Consider the following 24,999-nt stretch of genomic DNA (forward strand, 5'->3'; position numbering starts at 1 on the left):
TTTGATACGCATTTCGAGACATTGTCTCACAGCGCAACCAGCAATGTAATTCAAACCATTGTTGGCCCATTCTCTAATTGTCTCTTAATGTTTCGTTAATTCCCCCCCCCCCCAATTTTTTTAAAAATATATTTTTTAAAAATAATTTGTTTCTGCAACCTACCTTGAATGGGAACTTAGCGCAGCCTAATAGGCTACCGCTCCCCGGCCAATCAGAAGCTTCCATGATGGACGCAAAGGTGGGAGTTAACGTCCTCTGCGTCCACATGGAAGATTGCCATACAAGCTCGGTGTGTAGCGATTGCGCATGCGCGTCCGCCATTTTAGAAACATTTAGAATAATTACAAATTTTTGGAAATATCTGAAATTTTTGGGTGAAAAAATCGGAAATACTTTCTATATTGAAGCGCCAGCACCCCCTACTTTAGAAACGAGAATTGAAACATTTTTTCATCAATCAGACATGCCTAATAACCACCACTAATGGAGGAACGTACTTTTTGTTGTTTCACATCTCTAAAGCTTTGACTATCCCATCCTTGCAGGCGAGGAGGAATATTTTTGATAGACATCTTTCTGTCCGTTGCAGGTCTTTGCGAGGCTAAAGGATGCCCAAGGTGCCTTGGAGCAGGCGTACCGACAAGCCCGAGATCAACACCGGATGCTGCAAAAGCAACAAGGACCTACTGGGATGTTAGGGGATTTTGACCCCGATCGGTATGTGTTTACCTAAACAACCCAAAAGACAGTTGCATCTGTCAAGTAGGAAATTTAGGTACCGCTTTATGTGGGGAGGCTAATTTAGGTACCGTACATACTCGAGTATAAACCGACCCGAATATAAGCCAAAGCACCTAATTTTACCACAAAAAAATGGGATAAGTTATGGACCCGAATATAAGCCGGGGGTGGGAAATAAAGCAGCTACTGGTAAATTTCCAAATAAAAATAGATATGAATAAAATTACATTAATTGAGGCATCAATAGGTTAAATAATGTGTATGTATGGATACAGATATACAGGTACATGGATCTATATGTATATAGGATTTACAAGCACCTGCAAACATGAGGGGGAAATTCATATATAAAATTAATGTATATAGATAGATACAGATATATAAGTACATAGGGATTGCAAATACATGCAGGGGGTTAATGCCTATATATCTGTAGGAGGGATTAACAAATATTTCAGGAGAAAATGCTTTTATAAGATTAATGCATATATATTTTTCTTCTTCCTGACTCGCGTCTTTCCCTTTTCAAAACATTCCCTTGGTTAAAAGCGAGGGAGGCTTTGGAAAAGAAAACACACTGATAAGGGAGGAGAAGAGAGAAATATATGATATATTGCAAGCGATGGCCTCCAGGTTCTGCTGCCCGGCCTTGACCTTTATTTATTTATTTATTTATTCGTGACATTTATATCCCGCCCTTCTCACCCCGAAGGGGACTCAGGGCAGTTTACAAGTATATATACATACAGTCTATATATATAAAAGAGTGATGGCATCACGGCAGCGGACAAAACAACAAAAGTAAACACCCCACAACCTTGAAAATTGACAGCACAACCCCTCATCCATGCCTCTAGGTTGATACAACAAAAAGAAAAGAAAAATAAAGTCCTAATTAGAGGGAGAGGAATAATTGTTTTTATCCAATTGCTGCCAGTTAGAAGGCTAAGCTCCACTTACTTGGTCTCCTAGCAACCCACTCAGCCCAGGGGACCCTTTACCTTAACTACCACCAATTCCTCAATACTTTATTTCCCATACCACCATACTTCGCCACAGCAACGCGTGGCCGGGCACAGCTAGTATATTATATTATATGACTATATTGCAATATTATTAATAATATTGCATGTAATAAAAATATACAATTATAATAGTGAATTATAATTATTATTATATTGTATTACATCATAATATTATTATTAATATTACATTTATATAAATATACATTGACCTTGACCCCATTATAAGCTGAAGGAGGCTTTTTGAGCTAAAAAAGGGGCTGAAAAACTCGGCTTATCTTCGAATATGTGCGGTATATGTCGGATGTTCAAGCTAACATCCAATTTCCCCCATTGAAGACTCAGAAGGAAAGACTTCACGGACAAGACTCATACGGCACACTTTTAGTCCAGCTTTAGTTGAAAAGATATAACAGGATCCTGTACCACCTTTGAGGGTACTTCTACATTCAGCTTGGCACCAAGTTTAATTGTTGGAAATCCTAATAATAGAACTGTTAGGGCTCAGCAAGGGATGCGGGATTTCTCAGAGGACAAGGGGGATGATGGGTTTCCAACTGAAGAGTTTCTGTGTGATCAGGGAGAATTGCAGCCTTAGATAAGAGAGAATTGTAGAACAGGGTTCCCCAAACTAAGGCCCGGGGGCCGGATGCGGCCCTCCAGGGTCATTTACCTGGCCCCCGCCCTCAGTTTTATAATATAATATATTGTATATACATATAATATTGATAATAATATTATAATGTAATGCAATATAACCTAATAATAATACCATATAATAATATTAATTATATATTCTATATTACATAAATTACTACTAATAATATTACAGTATAGTGGTATAGTTCAATATAGTAATATATAATGCTAATATTGTGCTATGCTAATAATATAATATATTGTATGTACATATAATTTGTAAGCCACTCTGAGTCCCCTTTGGGGTGAGAAGGGTGTGATACAAATGTAGTAAATAAATGCAGTAAATAAATAATAAATAAATTTTAGACTTAGGCTCACCCAAAGCCACCCAATGGCTTGAAGGCACACAACAACAACAACAACAACAACAACAACAACAACAACAACCCTAATTAACTTGACTATTTCATTGGCCAGAAGCAGGACCACACTTCCCATTGAAATCCTGATAAATGTATGTTGGTTAAAATTGTTTTTATTTTTAAATACTGTATTGTTCTTTCATTGTTTTTCTTCTTGTTGTTGTTTTTGCACTACAAATAAGATACGTGCAGTATGCATAGGAATTTGTTTGTATTTTTTTTTCAAATGATAATCCGGCCCCTCAACAGTCTGAAGGATTGTGGACTGGCCCTCAGCTTAATACGTTTGAGGACCCCTGTTGTAGACAGTTGAAATGAGACAGTAAACCGGTAAAAGGTCTATTTCTCTTGGGACTCGGCCTTCAGCTGATGGGGAGTTTTCCCATGATTTTAGATTAGGTCTCTGGACAGAGGGAGTGGAAGATAGATTAATTAGTATTTGGAGAGACTCCGCAAGGAGTCCTTGAAACCCAGGTGTGTGAGGCATGACTTGATGGGTTCTTGGTTGGGCTTGGGTTTAAATTAAGTGATGTTTTCTTGATGTCTCTCAGAGCAGACTACTGGACTCTGTTAGTACTACTGGACTCTGGTTTGGTGCTGGGTGAAAAGGTGTCTCAAGGCTAGAGTGCAAGAAGATCCATCTTAAACCACTTCATAATGTATCCCTGGGAAACACTCCATCCTTAACTCCTCTCTTTTGGGCCTCTTGGCATGTTTTCCAGTGCGGTGGAAGGAGAGATATTCCATCTTGAGATGCGTCTGGAAGAGCTGAAGGAGAGACTGGGACAGGCTGCTTTCAACCAGAGCAACCCAGTACCAACCACGGCCTCTTCCGCCCATTTTCCAGAACAGAGTCCGGAGGCACAAATGGGATCGCCGACTCCATCTCTTCATGCTCCGATCCCGGCTGTCCGCACACCATATCCTGAGGTTAAATTCAATGGCATGTTTGCACTAGAAGCAGATAGTTTTCCTACTAGAAGTCCTAGAACCCACCTATTGTACATATCTGGGGCTATTGTGGGAGTAACACTATGTAAAACTATGTAATAGTTAAGCCACCATCTGGTCCAACTCTTTTGTCAATTGAAACGGCTAAAACCCTGTGTTTAAACACTTTCAAGGAAAAGGTGCATCTACACTGTAGAATTAATGCAGTTTATAACGGTTTATGACTGTATATAACGGAATCCTGGGATGTGTAGTTTGGTGGAGAAGGCTAAACACCTTCTAAAGCTACAACCCTCTAGGATGTAATAGCATTGAGCCACAGCAGTGAAAGTGGTGTCAAACCACAGAATTCCACAATTTAGATGCACCCCTGGAAGGGGCTCTTGTGTTAGTATGGTAATGATGAGCAGTTTGCAAATGAGTATCAGTTTTGACCAACTCTTTCCAATAATTGCATAAGATCCTCCAGTTTCCTGCCAAAGTGTATGTTTCCCTGAGTGTTTCCAGTGTTCCATCCATTGACGTTCAAGAGTCAATCTAGTTGAACATTCAGAATATTCTCCAATACAGGGATGACCTTGCAGATGTCTCACCTTATACTACCATCGCCTAATATGGTAGAACTCAAGGATGGTGGAAGTTGTGGTCCACCACATCTGGAGGATCAATGGTTCTCAACACTGTTTGCTCCTCAGGTCTCAAACTTGGAAAAGAGTCACTATCGAGTCCAGGTGGATGTGGAGGTGAGCTCAGTCAGTGATGAGATGTCCGAAGGTGGCCTTCCAGAGCCTCTTCGCCATATGCAGCTCCAGGTGGAGAAGGACTTTGACCATCTCTTGGGACAGTAAGTGAACCAGCTTCTGACTTCCATACCTGCATGCGTATTCAGCAAGAGCGTAGCCAAGCGCAAGGGCAGATGTCTTCACTGTATCTTGTTGTGATCCCCAGGTTAGGAATCAGAAGCTTTTCCCTGTAACAGCCAGTAAGAGCACCTAAAGCTTCAGCTCAGGCAAATTACTTGACTGCAGCTGCAAGAATGGTGTATGCTAAGTTATGGAAAAACAAAGACACCCCGGAAATCAACAGGTGGTACACCAAAATTCTAGAGATTATGAATATGGATAGGCTAACATATTTATTAGCAAACAATCACGGCAAACCAAAAAAACAAACAAACTGGGGCTCTATCAAGGACTACTTAAAGAGTGTGAATGTTAAAATTCTGATTTAAAATATAAATCTAGAAAACACATATAAAGGTGGAGGCTGGGTGTAATGTATAAGACAAATTACCATATATAAAGTATAAGCCGACCCGAATATAAGCCAAGGCACCTAATTTTACCACAAAAAAACTGGGAAAACATTGACTCCAGTATAAGCCGAGGGTGGTAAATTTTAGAAATAAAAATAGATACCAAAAATTACATTAATTGAGGCATCAGTAGGTTATATGTTTTTGAATATTTATATAAAGCTCAAATTTAAGATAAGACTGTCCAACTCTGATCAAATCATTATTCTCATCTTCTTCAATGTAAATGTGCTTATGTATCCTTTTAATAATAATAGAGTGAAGTAATGCATGTAATAATAATAATAAATACAGGAAAATAATACATGTAATAATAAATAGAGTAAAATGATAAATGTAATAATAAATAGAGTAAAATGATAAATGTAATAATAATAATAATAATAATAATAATAATAATAATAATAATAATAATAATAAATAATACAGGAAAAAATACATGTAATAATAAATAGAGTAAAATGATACATGTAATAATAATAATAAAAAGCCAGGAAAATAATACATGTAGTAATAAATAGAGTAAAATGATACATGTAATAATAAGAATAAAAAAACAGGAAAATAATACATGTAGTAATAAATAAAGTAAAATAATACATGTAATAATAATAATAATAATAAATACAGGAAAAAATACATGTAGTAATAAATAGAGTAAAATAATACATATAATAATAAGATCAGAATGAAATAATAAATGTAATAATAATAATAATAATAATAATAATAGAGTAAAATAAATGTAATAGTAGCAACAATAATAGAGAAAAATAATAAATGTAATAATACCAATAATAATAGAGAAAAATAATAAATGTACCATATATTCTCGAGTATAAGCTGACCCAAATATAAGCCAACCAGGACCCTCACCCAAGTATAAGCCGCAGGGGGGGCTTTTTCAATCTTAAAAAAAGGGCTGAAAAACTAGGCTTATATTCGAGTATATACAGTACTATTTAAGATATAAATCGGTAAGGTCAGCAGGATTAAGATGGAAGTCGATATATATGTACACTGGGGAGGGGTTAAGGTATATGGTGTGACATATATATATATATATATATATATATATATATATACACACACACACACACACACACACACACACACATACATATACGTATATATATAAAATCACACATTGTCCATATATGTAGTCTTGTGTTTCCATCCATTGTCATGTTTTTCCTTACTGTAATTTTTATTTCTTTTTCTTTTTTGTCCTTGGTTTGTTTCTTTTTGTTTTTTTGTTTTGCTTTTTTATGGTTTAATTCAATGTAGAGAGCACGTAGTCTATGTTTGTTATTGTTCTTATGTGTATTCTTTATATTTTCAATTTCATTTGTGTGTCACTTTCCTGGAAAATCACTAATAAAAATGAAAAAAAAGGAATCAGAAGCTTTTCCCCGTAACAGCCAGTAAGAGCACCTAAAGCTTCAGCTCAGGCAAAAGGAAACTACTGCACCCTCTTCCCACTTTTGTGCTAGTTTGCTCAACCATTGCCTTTGTTTCCAGCTATAGCAGCTTCAAGTCATTGCCGGCAGCCCTGAGTTTGGAACGGTTAGATTCAGATGAGCATCATTTATCACCGGAGGAAACAGATGGTGCAACAGATGCTACAAATCCTGGGAACAAAAAGGACTCCCTCCAGACAGCGGCCAAAACTAAGAAGGCCCCTCGCATCCCATCTTCTTCCTCCATGACGTGAGTCCTACTTGGAGAAAACGTTGTATTGTGAGCCACTGCGTCTACCATTCTCAGAATAGACAATGGAGGGTTATTTTGGGATCTCCAAACAGTAGTAATAGTAGTAGTAGTAGTAGTAGTAGTAGATAATAATATTTTTTTTCGTGTCAGAAGTAACCGGAGTTGTTTCTGGAGTGAGAGAATTGGCTGTCTGCAAGGACGTTGCCCAGGGGACGCCCAGATGTTTTGATGTTTTTACCATCATTGTGGGAGGCTTCTCTCATGTCCCAATAATAATAATAATAATAATAATAATAATAATAATAATAATAATAATAATAGTAATATATCACACAGTTCTAGACACTTGGGAAGTGTTCGACTTGTGATTTTGTGATACGAAATCCAGCATATCTATCTTGTTTGCTGTGTCATACAATGTCCTTGTGTCAATTATTATTATTCTGGGCTTTCCAAGTTACTTCTAATTTGTGATGACTAAGTTGAATCTATCATGGTGTTTTTTCAGTAATAATAGATGTTGTTGTTACTTGCCTTCCAAGTTGCTTCCAATTTATGGTGATCCTAAGTTGAATCTATTATGGTGTTTTCTTAGTAATAATGGATGTTATTGTTGTTATTGTTGTTGTTGTTCTTGTTTGCCTTCCAAGTTACTTCTAATTTATGATGACTAAGTTGAATCTATCATGGTGTTTTCTTAGTAATAATAGATGTTGTTGTTGTTGTTGTTGTCATTATTGTTTGCCTTCCAAGTTGCTTCTAATTTATGGTGACTCTAAGTGGAATCTATCATGGTGTTTTTTCAGTAATAATAGATGTTATTGTTGTTGTTATTGTTTGCCTTCCAAGTTGCTTCTAATTTATGGTGACTCTAAGTGGAATCTATCATGGTGTTTTTTCAGTAATAATAGATGTTATTGTTGTTGTTATTGTTTGCCTTCCAAGTTGCTTCTAATTTATGGTGATCCTAAGTTGAATCTATTATGGTGTTTTCTTAGTAATAATAGATATTGTTTTTGTTTTGGTTGTTATTGTGTGTTTTCTAAGTTGCTTCCAATTTATGGTGACCCTAAGTTGAATCTATCATGTTTTCTTAGTAGTAATAGATGTTGTTGTTGTTGTTGATGATGGTGTTTGCCTTCCAAGTTGCTTCTAATTTATTGTGATCTTAAGTGGAATCTATCATGGTGTTTTCTTAGTAGTAGTAGTAGTAATAATAATAATAATAATAATAATAATAATAATATGTTGTTGTTGTTGTTTGCCTTCCAAGATTCTTCTAATTTAAGGTGACCTTAAGTTGAATCTATCATGGTGTTTTGTTGTTGTTGTTGTTGTTGTTGTTGTTGTTGTTGTTGTGTGCCTTCCAGGCTGCTTCTAATTTATGGTGACCCCAAACTGAAACTATCATGGTGTTTTCTTAATAATAATAGTTGTTGTTGTTGTTGTTGTTGTTGTTGTTGTTGTTATGCGACTTTCATGTTGCTTCTAATTTATGGTGACCCCAAGCTGAAACTGTCATGGTGTTTTCTTAGTAATATTTGTGAGTTGCCTTTGCTTTCCTTTGGAGACACTCCCTTCACAAACTAATTTCCAATGATTTCCACGATCATTTTCATGCTTTGTAGCTTAACTTGAGTTTCCTACGGGAGAGATAAAGCAGGGTACAAATAAATATAACAATAATAATAGTAACAATAATAATAATAATGCTAAGCTCACAGATATTGGCCAGAGCCTTTCCCCAGTAGAAATCATGCCTTGGGCACTCGGGAACGTGACTAAAATTAGAAGCAGAGTTTTGCCTTTTTAAAGAAGCCGTATTTGTTCTCCCTGGCCACAAAACAAGAGAGCCTTTGCCTTTTGCTTTCTTTTCATTTCCCAGAATCGGACAAAGGGCCTGTTTTGGACGCGGCTTGGAGGGCTGCAAAGATGTTTGAAGAGGAACCGCGTGGGGTGGAGACGGGCGGGACTGAAAGCATAGCCGGAAGGAAATAGGGACTCAGCTGGGATCTTAAGAGTCAGGAGGAAGGGAGAGGGAAGAGAACATGGAATAGCTAAAGTGATTTATTTATTTTCTTGCCAACAACAACAGAGCTCCTACTACACATAGTAATAGGGACCGCATCACAATAGAGTTTGGATCCACTTTAAATCCACTTTAAATCTACTTAAGGGAGGAGGCTTTAAACAGCTCAGCCAGACAGGTCCTGGGCCCCACGAAACTACAAACCCCAGAAGTCTGCAGGAGGCGGAAACTGGATTTAAAGTGGATTCATGCTCTAGTGTGATAAGACACTAAGTGCATGGAGCTGCAGTTTGGAGAGGAAGCTTGGGAAACAGGACTTCAATGCAAGAGACCCCCAAATAACACCAACTTAGAATGCAAATCTATATATATATATATAAGAGTGATGGAATCCTGGCGACCGCCAAAACAACAAAACAAAACACCCCACAACCTCGAAAATTGACAACACAACCCATCATCCATGCCTCTAGGTTGATACAACAAAAAGAAAAGAAAAATAAAGTCCTAATTAGAGGGAGAGGAATAATTGTTTTTATCCAATTGCTGCCAGTTAGAAGGCTAAGCTCCGCCCAGTGGGTCTCCCTAGCAACCCACTCACTCAGGGGACAGGCAAAGTTAGGCCTCACTTAGGCCTCTTCCACACTGCCTATAAAATACAAATTATCTGATTTTAACTGGATTATATGGCAGTGTAGACTCAAGGCCCTTCCACAAGATGGCGGGATATAAATAAAGTATTATTATTATCATTATTATTATTATTATTATTATTATTATTATTATTATTATTATAACCCATTTATAATGGACTTAATGTAAGGTAAAACCTTTACCCTTTACCTTAACTACCACCAATTCCTCAAAAGGCCCTTCCACACAGCTATATAACCCATATAATCTTATATTATCTGCTTTAACTGGATTATCTGGACTCCACACCTTTACCCTTTACCTTAACTACCACCAATTCCTCAATACTTTATTTCCCATACCACCATACTTCGCCACAGCAACGCGTGGCCGGGCACAGCTAGTAAATAAATAAAAACATATTGTCTGGATTTACGTGTGCAAGAAACTACAAACCTGAAATGGCAGACAAAGGTTTGAGGTAATGAGACAAAGAGAGTTCCGGTGGCTGTAGAAAAAAAGACGTTTATTCTCAGTGGCCAGAGAGAATATAGACCCTCCTGTCTCCAGGAAAAAAGGGGTACAGAACAAAGAAACACAGGTTCTTATATACTATTTTTGCCTTCCTTTATCTACGTCATATAGGCATTATACATCACCAATTAGTGTAAAAAAAGTCTTACTTTGCACTTTACTAAAAGCTACTTTTGCATTTTCCTAAAATATAGACTACTTTCAAGACCTCTGACCCTCCATCAGGCCTTATCTACGGAATTCCTATCTAGGCTTTCAGGGATCCATTAATTAAGGAATTCACCCCTATCTTAGCTTGTCAGAGAGTCATTAGCACTCCTACGTGGCGCCAGGTCTTATTTTGACATCCCAAAATCCTTAATTTGTCTTTTGTCCATTAGCTTATCTATTCTTGTTGACACTTGACATATGTCTCTGGCACTTAGGGTGAACTTTGGTCTCTGCTTATGGGGAGACAGTTATCTGCTGAGCAGAGTGTATTTTGGGGCTATATGCACACAATCTGCTTGTGATTACATTTTTCCTATTCCTATTTCTAATATGATTACATTCAATATATAGTTTCCAATACAAGTATTATATTTTCCCAATACACCTTCATCACCCCAGAATTCTGCAGAAGGCAGAAACTGGATTTAAAGTGGATTCATGCTTAGTGTGATAAGACTCTAAGTGTATGGAGCTGCAGTTTGGAGAGGAAGCTTGGGAAACAGGACTTCAATGCAAGAAACCCCCCAAATAACACCAACAACACCAATTTAGAATGCAGTCAAATAAATAAAAACATATTGTCTTGACCTAAATGTGCAAGAAACTACAAACCCCAGAATGTTGCAGGAGGCAGAAACTGGATTTCAAGTGGATTCATGCTCTAGTGCAATGATGGGCAACCTTTTGTGCTTGGTGTGTCAAAATTCACCAAAATACCTCGCGTGACTTGGGTGGTGTGTCACTTTGAGAAAAAAACCATAATTTCACAATATATATAGTTTAAATAACAAAAATTTATAATTGTAATATATAACTGTATTTAATAAATCAAAAACTATTTACTACCATTATTTCCATGTACAACAATCTATGGTACCTCTTGCAGTTTCCATGCAAGAGGTTTCCATAGAATGATTATATATATATATATATATATATATATATATATATATATATATATATATACAGTAGAGTCTCACTTATCCAACACTCGCGTATTCAAGTTCCTGGATTATACAAACCATTTTTGTAGTCAATGTTTTCAATATATCGTGATATTTTGGTGCTAAATTTGTAAATACAGTAATTACAACATAACATTACTGCATATTGAACTGCTTTTTCTGTCAAATTTGTTGTAAAACATGATGCTTTGGTGCCTAATTTGTAAAATCATAACCTAATTTGATGTTTAATAGGCTTTTCCTTAATCCCTCCTTATTATCCAAGATAATAGCTTATCCAAGCTTCTGCTGGCCCGTTATGCTTGGATAAGTGAGACTCTACTGTATATATTTTTGCTATTTAAACTATACATATTGTGAAATAATGGTTTTTTTCTCAAAGTGACACACCACCCAAGTCATGCTAGGTTTTTTGGTGAATTTTGACACACCAAGCGCAAAAGGTTGCCCATCATTCCACTAAGTGCATGGAGCCTCAGTTTGGAGAGGAAGCTTGGGAAATGACTTCAATGCAAGAGACCCCCAAATAACACCAACAACACCAATTTAGAATGCAATCAAATAAATAAAAACATATTGTCTGGACTTAAGTCTGCAAGAAACTACAAACCCCTGAATGTTGCAGGAGGCAGAAACTGGATTTAAGTGGGCAAGATCTCCAGGAAAGTGGAGAAACAGATGCCGACATTCATGGACAGAGTCTGATCATTAATGGTAGGTTGTGAGATGAAGGAATCATATGACAACTAACAGTGTTGATGTTTTCTCTGCCACTTCCAACAGAGAGGCTCAACAGAGCTCATCTCGCCATCCGCTTCCGAGAAACCCCCGGAGGCCAGCGTACCAGATTGGGCACGCGCCCACAGCTCAACCCGGGACGTTGGCAATGCAAGAGGAGTCCTCTGAGAAGAGCAGGGCCTCGGGTGCCGTCCGCAAGAAGATGTCCTCCAAAGGGCCGCCGGAGCAGCTTTCCACGCACAGCAGCATGGTCAGTGTTGCGGGCAGCGCTCTCTCTGAACGCATCCCCCGGAAGACCAATATGGCATTGTCAGAGGTGAGTGTCGCTTGGGGTGGATCTGCGCTGTAGAATTAATGCAGTTTGACAACACTTCAACTGTCGTGACTTCATACTATGGAACGGTTGGAGCCGTAGTTGGTGAGCCATCTGCATTATTTGGCCGGGAATGCTAAGGATGTAGTAATAATAATAGTAAAGATAAAGGTTTTCCCCTGACATTAAATCTAGTCGTATCCGACTCTTGGGTTCGTGCTCATCTCCATTTCTAAGACAAAGAACCGCCGTTGTCCATAGACACGTCCAAGGTCATGACTGCAAGCAGTGCCGTTTCCTTCCCACCGGAGCAGTACCTATTGATCTACTCACACTCACATGTTTTCGAACTGCTACATTGGTAGAAGCTGGGGCTAACAGCGGGAGCGCACCCCGCTCCCCGGATTCGAACCGCCAACCTTTCGGTCAGCAAGTTCAGTAGCTCAGCGGTTTAACCCGCTGCGCCACTAGGAGGCCTCAATAATAATAATAATAATAATAATAATAATAATAATAATAATAATAATAAACAATATTATACTTCGAATTAATTAATTTTTCCAGCATTCTCAGAACAGACCACAGAGGATTATTTTGGGATCTCCAAATAATAATAATAATAATAATAATAATAATAATAATAATAAACAATATTATACTTAGAATTAATTAATTTTTCCAGCATTCTCAGAACAGACCACAGAGGATTATTTTGGGATCTCCAAATAGGAATAATAATAATAATAATAATAATAATAATAATAATAATAATAATAATAAACAATATTATACTTCGAATTAATTAATTTTTCCAGCATTCTCAGAACAGACCACAGAGGATTATTTTGGGATCTCCAAATAGGAATAATAATAATAATAATAATAATAATAATAATAATAATAAACAATATTATACTTAGAATTAATTAATTTCTCCACCATTCTCAGAACAGACCACAGAGGATTATTTTGGGATCTCCAAAATAATAATAATAATAATAATAATAATAATAATAATAATAATAATAATAATAATAATAATAATAATAAACAATATTATACTTAGAATTAATTAATTTCCCCACCATTCTCAGAACAGACCACAGAGGATTATTTTGGGATGTCCAAATAATAATAATCATCATCATCATCATCATCATCATCATCACTTTTAATTGGGTTACTGTGAGTTTTCTGTGCTGTACGGCCATGTTCCAGAAGCATTCTCTCCTGACATTTCTCCCACATTTATGGCAGGCATCCTCAGAAGTTGTGAGGTCTGTTGGAAACTAGGCAAGTGGGGTTAATATATCAGTGGAATGATGTCCATAACTCTTGTCTGTTGGAGGCAAGTGGAATGTTGACATTGGCCAGCTTGATTAGCATTGAATAGCATTGCAGCTTCAAAGTCTAGCTGCTTCCTGCCCTGGGGGAATAGTTTGTTGGGAGGAAGCAATCAGGGCCAGCTAACACCTCCCAACAAAGAATTGCCTCAAGCAGGAAGCAGGGGATGCAAAACCTCAAGTCACAAACAGGTATGCATGAACTAGTCCACTGTCTACTTTCGAGGTCTTCTTTCCACACGTTGTTTGCAATGCTTAGATCTGTCTCTTTTTTTCTGCGGCAGGATCTCCGCATTGTGTCTCCAGAGACGGATAGTGGATTTGTGGGATCTGAAGCAAGCAGAGTGTCCCCCTTGGCACAAAGGCCGAAACAACACTTATCCCATTTGAGGTAGGAGACCTTCACGTCTCCGTCAGATGGCCATCCAGCCTCTGTTTCAAAGCCTTCAAAGAAGGAGCTTCCACAACACTCTGGGGCAGAGAGTTCCACTACTGAACAGATCTCACAGTTAGGAAGTTCTTCCTAATGTTCTCCTTTCCCGTTGCTCCGCATCCTAGTCTCCAGGGCAGCAGAAAACAAGCTTGCTCCATCCTACCTATGACTTCCTTTCACATGTATTTATACATGGCCATCAGCATGTCTCCTCTCATGCCCAGATCTTTAAGCCGCTCCTCATAGGGCTTGTTCTCCAGACCCTTGATCATTTTAGTTACCCTCCTCTGGACGCTTTCCAGCTTGTCAACATCACCCTTAAGTTGCGGTGTGTGATTCCAGGTGTGGTCTGACCAAGGCGAATAGAGGGATAGTATGACTTCCCTGGATATTGACACTATACTCCTATTTATGCAGGCCAAACTCCCAACAGAGACAAGTATTTATTATTAATTATTATTTACAGTATTTATATTCCACCATTCTCACAAATCGGGGTGGATCACAATGCACATATACATGGCAAACATTCAATGCCATTGTTAGCCATACAACACACAGACAGACAGACAGTAGAAGTGATTCAATAATTTTCCAACTTCTGGCTTATGGAGAACTCAGGCAGGGGGGAATCTTTTTAATCCCACCTCTGACACCGATTTCGGAGATTTGGAGGAGTTCCTATTAATTAATTATATTTATATTATACATTTAACTATATCCGCTGCCACCAATATAAAGATATATATTTACGCTGCCACCAGATATTAGAGGTTTTATAATGCTGCCACCAAATTACAAAGGGGATCATCAATTCTTGCCACCACTATAGGAATACGTAGCCACTAGCTACTTAGAGAGGAGACTTTTATTTTTCTTCTTTCTTCTTATTTATTCTCGATGTGTGTATGTATGACAGAGACTGAGATGTTTGAAGGAATAATAACACATTTATTTAGGCACAAGCTTGATGGTTACAATAACTTTTCTTCTTGTTTGAGACACGTTACTGAACAGTTGCAAAGTTATATTGAGGTGTTTCAAACTTTAAAATTCCACTTCAATCACAGAATATCTGTTCCTAGTCAGGAGACAGACTACCTTAAAATAAGTCACCAAACTTATTTTAGACTTGACTCAAAATCCAACCTTTGAGTCACCCTGATTCTCCAACTGAGAACCAGTCCTAACTGCAATTCCTCCAATTACAGACTACCTTAAAATAAGTCACCAAACTTATTTTAGACTTGACTCAAAATCCAACCTTTGAGCCACCCTGATTCTCCAACTGAGAATCAGTCCTAACTGCAATTCCTCCAATTACAGACTACCTTAAAATAAGTCACCAAACTTATTTTAGACTTGACTCAAAATCCAACCTTTGAGCCACCCTGATTCTCCAACTGAGAACCAGTCCTAACTGCAATTCCTCCAATTACAGACTGCCTTAAAATAAGTCACCAAACTTATTTTATCCCTGACCCCCTAACTTAGGATCAGCCTTCCCTGAGCTTCAACAGAGCCCAGACTAAAATCAACCTTCCCTGTAGTTCTCTGACCACAGACACTGACTGAGTTTCCCTCCAAATTCTGCTCTCTCTTCAGCTAACCCAGTTGGTTCCGCCCCCTTCTCCATGGCAACCAGCCTCTGAGTGCTGAGTAACTGAAATATTAACCCTTTTTAAAACACAGTTAAACATGGCATCTGTAAATAAAAAATCACACTTCGTTACATGGCTTCAGGAGGTTATGTTCAATTCCGGCCGCAGGAGGAGTTGTTGCTTCATCCACTATGACGCTGAGTCTTTTTGATCGTGGTATTTCCTCCTTGCTCTTTGCTCGCCAGCAGTATCATAAATTAAATTGAATTAACCTCCCCACATTAAGCGGTCTCTAATTTCTCTACTCACAGCTGCAGCTGTTTTCGAACTGCTTAGGTGGACAGTAAGCTGGGCTATTAAACAGTCGAGACTCAATCCGATCACAAGCTTCAATCTCATACCTTCCAGTCAGCAGTGATATTAACCAGTTGCACCACAGCCCAGCCCATGCCACTCAATCTGTCGTTTGTCCAGGTCCCATGGGATCCTGGGAGAATCGGCCCCGCAGGATGGAGTCCAGCAACCGGCTCCTCAGTGGAAGAGACCCATCGTGATGGAACCGCTAAGAGCAAAGGTCTCACCGAGGGACCGATCTTCAGAGGATGGTCCCCAGAGACAGACCCTACCCAAAAGAGGCCCGTTCCGGATCCGCTCCATTCGGCAAGAGCGGACAAACAGCATTGCGAGTGAGATGGAGCCAGGCACTGAGAGTTGTGAGTTGATTTGCTTTAGAAAGTGCAACAAGTATGTATTGATTTGGCGTGAATTGCCTGCGGTCAGGGTGAGCTCCTGGCCTTTAGCCCAGCTTCTGCCTACCTAGCGGTTCGAAAGCAAAATGTGGCAGATAAATAGGTACGGCTTAAAAGCGGGGAGGTATTTTAAAGCACCTTATGGGTGCCTTAAAATACCTCCCCGCTTTTAAACAGTACTTTTTTAGTTACCCACATTTTGTTTTCGAACCACTAGGTAGGTAGAAGCTAGACTAAAGGTCAGGAGCTCACCCTGACCTGGGCTTCGAACTGTCAACCTTTCGATTGACAAGATTTACTGCAGCTGGTAGTTTAACCTGCTGTGCTAAAGCCTGGCCTATGAAATACCCAGTGTAATGAAGTATGAATTTTAGTATACAAATGTTATGTTTAATTGTGGGTTTGTGTTTTAAAATGGTAAGTATTACAGTTGCTGCATCTCAGCACTCAGAGGCTGGTTGCCATGGAGAAGTGGGCAGAGCCAACCACCGTTTTGCTGAAGAAGTTCAGAGTATAAAAAAGAGGGTCAGTCTGTGCTCTGATGAGGTACAGAGAAGATTGATCCTGGTTGAAGGGATCAAGGGAGACTCAACTGGTCATTTTGAGTCAGTTTAAAAAAAAGTTTAGTGACTTATTTGGCATAATCTGTGTCCTGGTAGGGAACAGAGAGTCTGTGATAGCATATCACAGGGGTGACTGTGGTATAAAAGTGGAAGAGGAGTAAGGTTTAACTACCTTAAGTAAAAGAAGTAATCTTTTAGAGAGTTGATCATCTTATCCTGGAATTGTAACTGTTGATAATAAGAAAACCTCTACATGAGAAACAATACTGTGACCACTAAGCTTTGTGCCTGAATAAACTTGTTCTTGTTTTTCCAACATTGAAACTTCTGTCATATATATATTCTGAACCAAGTACGCTACCATCTGAAGTGAAGTAGAAGAAGAAAGAAGTAAAAGTAAAAGGTCTCCTCTCTGAGGCGTTTGGTGGTTGCATCTTCACAATTTGGTGGCAGTAATAATTAGATTCCCCCTTGCCCGAAGGAGCCTCAGTTGTTGATCAAAGCAGTCTTGACAAATTGGTGGCAGTGGTGGGATAAAAAGATTCCCCCCCCCCTCCCCTGCCTGAAAGAACTTTAGTCGTTCATAGTCTTGACACCCAGGACGGTATTTTTTGAAGCCGTCCTGTTCTTACCGTAGAATTGAGTTCTGGTAAAAGCTGTTCCCTGCGTGAGGTTCAACCTAAGGTACTTTTCTGTGGCAAATATTGTTTTGTTATTGAATAGTACTGTCTCCCTTGTCGGCAGCTCACACCAACTCAGATCCAGAGGCAGAACCACCTGGAGAACATGGCACATGCAACCCTCCTCCGAGCGAGTCGAGACACTCTGTTTCTCCCAGTTCTTCCTCTCTGACATGTGGCGACAGCCTTCTTGACTCCCGCTTGAAGCGAGAGTAAGTGTGACCATAGCAGGGAATGGAAGAGACGCATGGGATGGGCGGGAAGAAGAACACCTTTGTGTATTACCTTCCAGTGTCACTATCTCAGTCACCCACCTGGATAATTTCAGATTTCAGAAATCTGGTTAAGGGATGCTCAGCCTGTGTTGTTGTTAGTTTTGGACATGGAATTGAATAGCTCAGATGTCCTCCTAGAGAAGGCTCCTTTTGATCGATCCTGTTTTGCTTTGTTCCTGACTCCAGCCAAGCTATCGCGGATTTGCAGAACGAAGTTTCACATCTGCGGCAAAGTCTGGATGAGACCCTCCATGGACCCTATGGCTACCCAAAGCACTTCTCCTCCCCACGTGCCTCTAAACTCCAGCCGCCACTCCAAGGCATGGCCTGCTTCTCCACAAGGGACAATCCAGTTCTGTAAGTAATAGCCAACTCTATTGCCTAATAATGATAATAATAATATACTGGCTCTTGGCTGGCACACTCCCAATCTTGCGCGATCAAAACTAGGGCACGCTCCAACACACCGGCAAGATTGCTAACCCACAGATATCCTGGCTCTTTAACTCCAATAATCAAAGTTTATAAAGCAAAAATCCTCCCCATAATATTATATGGAGCAGAAATCTGGGGCCTAACCAGATTACCAATATTGGAACAAACTCAATCAAAATTTTTAAGACAGATCCTTGGCGTTGACACTAAGACCACCGCTGCTGCAGTCAGAGCAGAGTTAGAAATATATTCTATTGAAGGACTGGCCAAAATCAGGGCCTTTACTGGGCTAAAATAAAAAATCTCAAAAATAACAGACCCCCAAAATTGTGCTTCTTAGAACAATCTAACGGCCAAAACCAAGATTCATGGGCAGAACAACTAACTAGGTATCTTCACATCTGTGGATTACAAATTACTTCCTTAGGCCAGAATAGGGAGGCTGAAAGAAAGATTCTAGATATTGAAGCCCAGAAAGACATAGCCTCCCTGTCAAACACAGGATCTCTAAAGTGGTTAGGACATTTTAAACGTAATTTCCAGCGGGCGTTATAGCTAAAACCAGATATGCCAAGACACCTAAGAATCGCGTTCACCAGGGCAAGATTCGAACAAAGGGAGTCCATGGAGAGATACGGCAGATTCAACCACATCCCATATGAAGAAAGATTATGTATTTGTGGCGCCCCTGAAGTCGAAAATTTGAACCACACTTTGCATAGTTGTAACTTATACGAAAAAGAAAGGAAGCAATACTTATGGCCTTTTATTTGTAATAAAACAAGCTGGGACATAGCAGCCAAAACTACATTTTTATTGGCCGGTTATAACCCCATTGTGACAATAAAAGTGGCCCTGTATTTGCTTAAAGCTGCTAGAAGGAGATCGGAGTCCATAGATCCGATTGGGGTGCAGTGTAGGGGAGATGAGGATAGTTTAAGCATTCATCTATGGCTAAGCTACATTGGCACCAAGCTGGCAAATACCTGTATATTTTTATTTTATTTTAAGTGTCCCAGATGTATGTTGTATTTCATGTTTGTATTGTCTGTGCTTGATAAGGCAAACTGGCTAATCAATAAATTGTTGTTGTTGTTGTTGATAATAATAATATACTTTATATTCCGCTCTATCTCCACGAGAGATTCAGGGCAGATTACAGAACACATATGTGGCAAACATTCAGTGCCATTATACAATTAACGGCGTTCCATGCAGTCATGCTGGCCACATGACCTTGGAGGTGTCTACAGACAACGCCGGCTCTTCGGCTTAGAAATGGAGATGAGCACCAACCCCCAGAGTCGGACATGACTGGACTTAACGTCAGGGGAAACCTTTACCTTTAACTATACAGTTAACAAGGACAGACAATACATAAACAGAGGTAAAGGCTTTCCCCATATTTTTCATTTGCTGTCACTCATCTCCCTAAGGGCCATCCAGTCCAACCCCCTTCTGTCAGATGAACACACATTATTGCACTCCAGTCTTGACACCCTAAACATCACTTAATTTAAGTCCAAACCTGACCAAAAAGCCATGAATGACATCATGCCTCACACACCTGGGTTTCAAGGATTTTTCATGGTGTCTTTCTTAACATCCAATTAATCTATTTCGTGGGAAAACTCGCATTAGCTGAAGGCTGATTCCCAAGAGAAATTGACCTTTCACCAACTTCCCTTTCCCCTGTTGCTAAAGAACGAACATTGGAACCCAAAACATCCTCTGTCTCATCTTCAACTGCTGGCATTTCTCTCTGATTTAAGGCCTGCAATTCACCCTGATCACACTCAGACTCCTCTGTTGGAAACCCATCATCCCCCTCATCCTCTGAGAAATCCCCAGCCTCTTGCTGAGCCCCAACACCCAATCCTACATTATAATGGAAAAACTGTCAGGGTGGTGTGTGGATGATGGGCTGGGTAGTGGAATCGATCATCCATCACCCTGACTGACTTAATGAGTCAGTTCTCTTCATCTGCTCACCCGAAGGACCACTTTATGCAGCAGCAAAGTGGCACCAACAAAACAACAGCTGAGTCGTTGATTTACTGCTGATCTCAGCAGGTTTAATTGCTTTATTATACAAGTATATACAATTGCTAATAGCCATAGCTCTCCGCACACATGGCCTGTCTTCTCCTCTCGGCTCGGGTATTATCTGTACAAGGCTGGCACCTCCCGCATTCCTGAGTTCATGAGTTCCAGCCAGACATGTCAAACGGAAGCCTTGACCTATTGGTCCTGTGGGCAATCAATCAAGCTGGCTTGTGCTTAACCCTTATGCTGCTGGAATGCTTTGCCAGAAACACACAGTTGCAAACACCCAACAGCAAAAACTTGATATAACATTTCACTCCAACAACAGATGACACTAACAAAAGCGTAAGTTTCCTGCTGTGCGTTATGTAAAAAATGATATATGATGCATGAAAATACTCCTCTCTTTCGTCCTACAGGAAAACCTCAGGGAAAAACACAGCCAAATCTGAGAGTCTACCTCCAACCATCAGTTCAGAAGAGCGGGTGAGGAGAACATCACTCCCCCAAAGTGGGACTCAGGACAATCCCAGTAAGTAGCAGGCATTTGGTTAGTGAGTGATAACTCCAATGACACACATATTTGTCTAAAGATCTTGCGATGTCCCTTTCCTTCTTGTTTCCAGCTTCATCCAAGTTGGATTCTTCTACTCCAAAGCCCCAGAAACAAAGACAGAAGGAAGCCTCTACTTCTGAAACAAAACCCTCGAAGCAGACCATTCTACGAGGACCTTACACAGGTAATTCCAGTGGATATGAGAGGCATAGCTCCTAACTTCTGGAGGTCTACAAATTCTCCATCCCACCATTTCAGATGAGTGTGTTTTGTTTGTGTGAATTCCTCTCCCTTCACGTCAGATCATATCCCCAGTAGATCTGTTGTTGAAGGGCGAATCAACCCACATGCAGATCCCATGGATTCATTGAGTTCGGCTACCAGTAGGATCCAGAGCTTGAGTTCCTTTGTGGTTGCTTTTGTAGGGACGCCGTATGCCTTTACAAACCCAGAGCCCCAAGGACCACGGATCATCAAAGGCACTTCCTCCTGTTCCCGTTGCCAAGAAGCCCAGTCACACCTCGGAGATGTACTCACAAGTGACTCAGGCAGTGATGAGACTGAAGGTACCAGTGACTCTCCTAAAAATGTCTTCCTGCTTTACTTGCTGTTTAAATGGCCCTTTCCCAGGATGATCTAATGAGCTTAGTCCTCACATGAGACTCCAATGCAGTTTCCGTTTTGTTTTAGGTGGTGACTCCCAGAGGGATCCCTTTGGACCATCTCAGCATACGACTCAGAAGAAAACAGAAGCACCAAGATGCCTTTTCTGCAAGGAAACTGGGAAGCACAAAACAAAAGCGCATGGTGAGGGAATGCACACATGGGAGCATACATTGCAAAACGTCAGAAGAAATGGCTGCTAGAACACGGCCATACAGTCTCGAAACCACACAACACCCCCAAAGGTTTTTTTCTTGGCGAAACAGATTTACATCCTGTTTTCTCACTTCCCATCTCAGGACAAAACCATGCAAGAGAGGACACCCTGGCTCAGGACTTTGGAGCACAACAGAAACCTGTCAACCACCGTTCGTCACGACAGCCTGGCCTCTGGCACACTGCTGTCCCATCACAAGCTCCCACCGTTGGTTACATCCCCACCATTCCGTTGGCAGCTTATCCTTTGTCATCTATAATGTAAGAATAGTTCCAATTGTCGGGGGGTTAATTGGCTCCGAACCATATTGCGCCAAAATGCTAATGTGTATGTGTGTGTGTAAAGAAATCCTTGCAAAAGTTAGTTTGCAAGGGAACTCTGCAGAGGAGCTCTTTTTGCAGAGGCAAGGCCACGCCTAAAACAATGTATCTGTTTCTGGCAGGTGGCTGAGTTTGACAGTTGGGATTTGAGCTTGCTGGGAGAGCACAGGAAAAAGAAGGCTCTCTAATAGCTATGGTCAAGTAGCTGACTTGAATATGCTATGCTGTATATATTGTATGCTGATTGATTAGTTATTGATCTTATGCAACTACATGGACATTGTATGATTGCAGAACTGTTTTATATTTCAACTCTACAAGCAAGAGTAAAGTTCCTTTGTTCTTTTCAATTCCTCTGCCTGGTCTGAGTCTTTTGCACATGGTGTTATCTGGATGCTACTGATTCCGCTATACTCCCATCTGGTAACAAACCACTCTGATTTGTTGGTGAGTCAGGCCTCTCACCAATCCATCCTCTGTCAGACTGCTTAAGCATCCGGCTAAGCAGCACTGACAAACGACACCATAGTCGTAATTCAGCTGATCACAGCAGTTCCAAGGCTTTATTATATACAAACTATATACAACTACAAAGTCAATCGCTCATAGGACCCATGCTTCCCTAAGCAAGGCAAAACATGTCCTCTCACATTGCCAATCATCTGCGAAGCACTTCTGTTGGCAACTCCCACATTCCATAGCAGAATGACGAACGTCCTGTCCGCACTTCTGAGACCGGAATGCTTGACCTATTGGCTAGGCAGGCTATCATTCAAGCTGCCATTGACCCGTGTGCTGCTGGAAAGCATGCCGGAATACACAGTTGCAAAAACCCAACAGCAAAAACAATTGAATCAACATTTCACCCTTACACCAAAATACACCAATGTCTGCTCTGAGAGAGACCATGTAAACATCACTTAATTTAAGCCCAAGCCTGACCAAGAAGCCACGAGGTTGTGTCTCTCACACCTGGGTTTCAAGGACTTCCCAACTAGGCAAGTAGGGTTTATATATCTATGGAATATCCAGGGTGGGCGAAAGAACCCTTGTCTGTTTGAGGCAAGTTGCAATTGGCCACCTTAATTAGCACTGAATGGCAGAAAGAAGCCAAGCTTTGAAGCTGCAAGGCCATTCAGTGCTAATCAAGGTGGCCAATAGCAACATACACACTTGCCTCAAACAGACAGACCCTGGACCTTCCATAGATATATAAACCTCCCTTACCTAGTTTCCAACAGACCTCCAACAGAGGTTTCTGAGGACGCCTGCCATAGATGTGGGTGAAACATCAGGAGAGAATGCTTCTGGGACATGGCCATACAGCCCAGAAAACTCACAGCAACCCAATGATTGTATATGCTTTATATTGCATTACTTTGTACATCATGCTCTCACCCTCATGGATCAAAGTTCACCTTCTCTCTGTTTCTTCTTTCCAGATACTGTCCTCCTGTAGCAACTACCTCAACCTCTCCCTCTCCACTTGGTCTCCCTATCTTTGACCATGGCAGTTTCGGACCATTGAAAACATGGGCTTACCGGTGGAGACCGCAATCGGAACCTGACTGCGACAACAGCTTACAGGATCTGAACTGGTCCCTGAACCGTGCGGTGGAAGTGGCCAAAGACATGAAGTTGACCGCCCGACGAATGAGCAGGACATTAACTTGGGAACTGAATAAAGCAAAAAGCCTGCGAGGATCGTGCCTCTTCTGACAATCTCAGATCATCTGGGGATTACTGGAGTTGCCAAAAAATAAGACCAAGATGCATCGTATCTGAAAGGGAATCATGATAGAACATTCCAGGTTTGATGTGCTGAAGAGCAACACCGTGACCACTCGGTTGTCCTAAGCAGCCTCTCTCCTGCAATGAGATGTCACAGCCTTGGATGCCAAGTAGTGTGGGAGAGTCTTACTCAACTTGTAGGTTGATTTGTGTCTTAAAACCCATTGGATCGTCGATGGTCAGTCGAGGAGGGTAACTTGTAGAGTTGTGTGCGGACTTCTTTCCTACCATTTCTTTCGTGTCTCCTGTTTCTTCGGGAACATGAAACAGGAAGCTCCCTCCCCGCACGAAAATCTGCTTGACATGAAAGCCTGCTTTCGTCTGCAGCCGAGCACCTCCCAGAACTTGCCGTCTTGCCTTGGAAAGAGAGTGCATGTGTGGCAGGACATGGCCCAGAGTATGCCTGCAGCTGAGCGCCTCTTACTCTAGAGTCTACAGGTACTGGCAAGCGCTTGTGCTTTCCGGACCTGCCTGAACATCATGCCACATGCACTCCCCAGTGCCTGCAGATGAGCACCTCTTACTCTACAATAAGAGATGCTCAGCTGCAGGTACTGGCAGGCACATGTGCTTTCCAAGCCTGCCTGAACATCATGCCACACGCACTCTCCAGTGCCTGCAGCTGAGCGCCTCTTACTCTAGAATAAGAGGCGCTCAGCTGCAGGTACTGGCAGGCACATATGCTTTCCAGGCCTGCCTGAACATCATGCCATATGCACTTTTCAGTGCCTGCAACTGAGTGCTGCTTACTCTAGAATAAGAGGTGCTTGGCTGCAAGTACTGGCAGGTGCTTGTGCTTTCTGGGCCTGCCTGAACATCATGCCACCCTCACTCTCCAGTGCCTGCAGCCGAGTACCTCTTACTCTAGAAACAGCAGGTGCCAGGTAAGAACTGAAGCCTCCTTAAAGCACATGCCAGGAAGGGGAGCCAGTGGCCACCCCCAAAAACAAATATCTACCCTCCCAATTTCGGGAGGCTCCCAAAAAACGGATCGGGCTCCCGAATGAAAGCTGGGACACAAAATATGGCAATGTTCAGGCAGGCCCAGAAAGCACACGTGCCTGCCAGTACCTGCAGCCAAGCGCCTCTTTTGTGTCT

The 24,999-nt window shown here is 40.7% G+C and overlaps 1 protein-coding gene across 3 annotated transcripts in view; it reads left to right on the forward strand.

Moving 5' to 3' along the window:
- Window positions 1–24,540, forward strand: part of akna (AT-hook transcription factor) — a 61,150-nt gene extending 36,610 nt beyond the window's left edge. For all 3 annotated transcript variants that reach the window (XM_062959646.1, XM_062959645.1, XM_062959648.1), the window contains exons 8-22: window positions 591–718; window positions 3,551–3,758; window positions 4,475–4,623; window positions 6,616–6,804; window positions 11,962–12,232; window positions 13,857–13,963; window positions 16,081–16,319; window positions 17,663–17,810; window positions 18,060–18,230; window positions 20,774–20,886; window positions 20,981–21,094; window positions 21,336–21,476; window positions 21,601–21,717; window positions 21,873–22,050; window positions 23,553–24,540. In XM_062959646.1, the coding sequence (XP_062815716.1) occupies window positions 591–718; window positions 3,551–3,758; window positions 4,475–4,623; window positions 6,616–6,804; window positions 11,962–12,232; window positions 13,857–13,963; window positions 16,081–16,319; window positions 17,663–17,810; window positions 18,060–18,230; window positions 20,774–20,886; window positions 20,981–21,094; window positions 21,336–21,476; window positions 21,601–21,717; window positions 21,873–22,050; window positions 23,553–23,829 (2,550 nt within the window). In that variant the 3' untranslated portion in view covers window positions 23,830–24,540. The remainder of the gene's footprint in view (window positions 1–590; window positions 719–3,550; window positions 3,759–4,474; window positions 4,624–6,615; window positions 6,805–11,961; window positions 12,233–13,856; window positions 13,964–16,080; window positions 16,320–17,662; window positions 17,811–18,059; window positions 18,231–20,773; window positions 20,887–20,980; window positions 21,095–21,335; window positions 21,477–21,600; window positions 21,718–21,872; window positions 22,051–23,552) is intronic.
- The last annotated feature ends 459 nt before the right edge of the window (window positions 24,541–24,999 follow it).

The sequence above is a fragment of the Anolis carolinensis genome, unplaced genomic scaffold (genome assembly GCF_035594765.1).
Source record: "Anolis carolinensis isolate JA03-04 unplaced genomic scaffold, rAnoCar3.1.pri scaffold_7, whole genome shotgun sequence".
Lineage (NCBI taxonomy): Eukaryota > Metazoa > Chordata > Lepidosauria > Squamata > Dactyloidae > Anolis > Anolis carolinensis.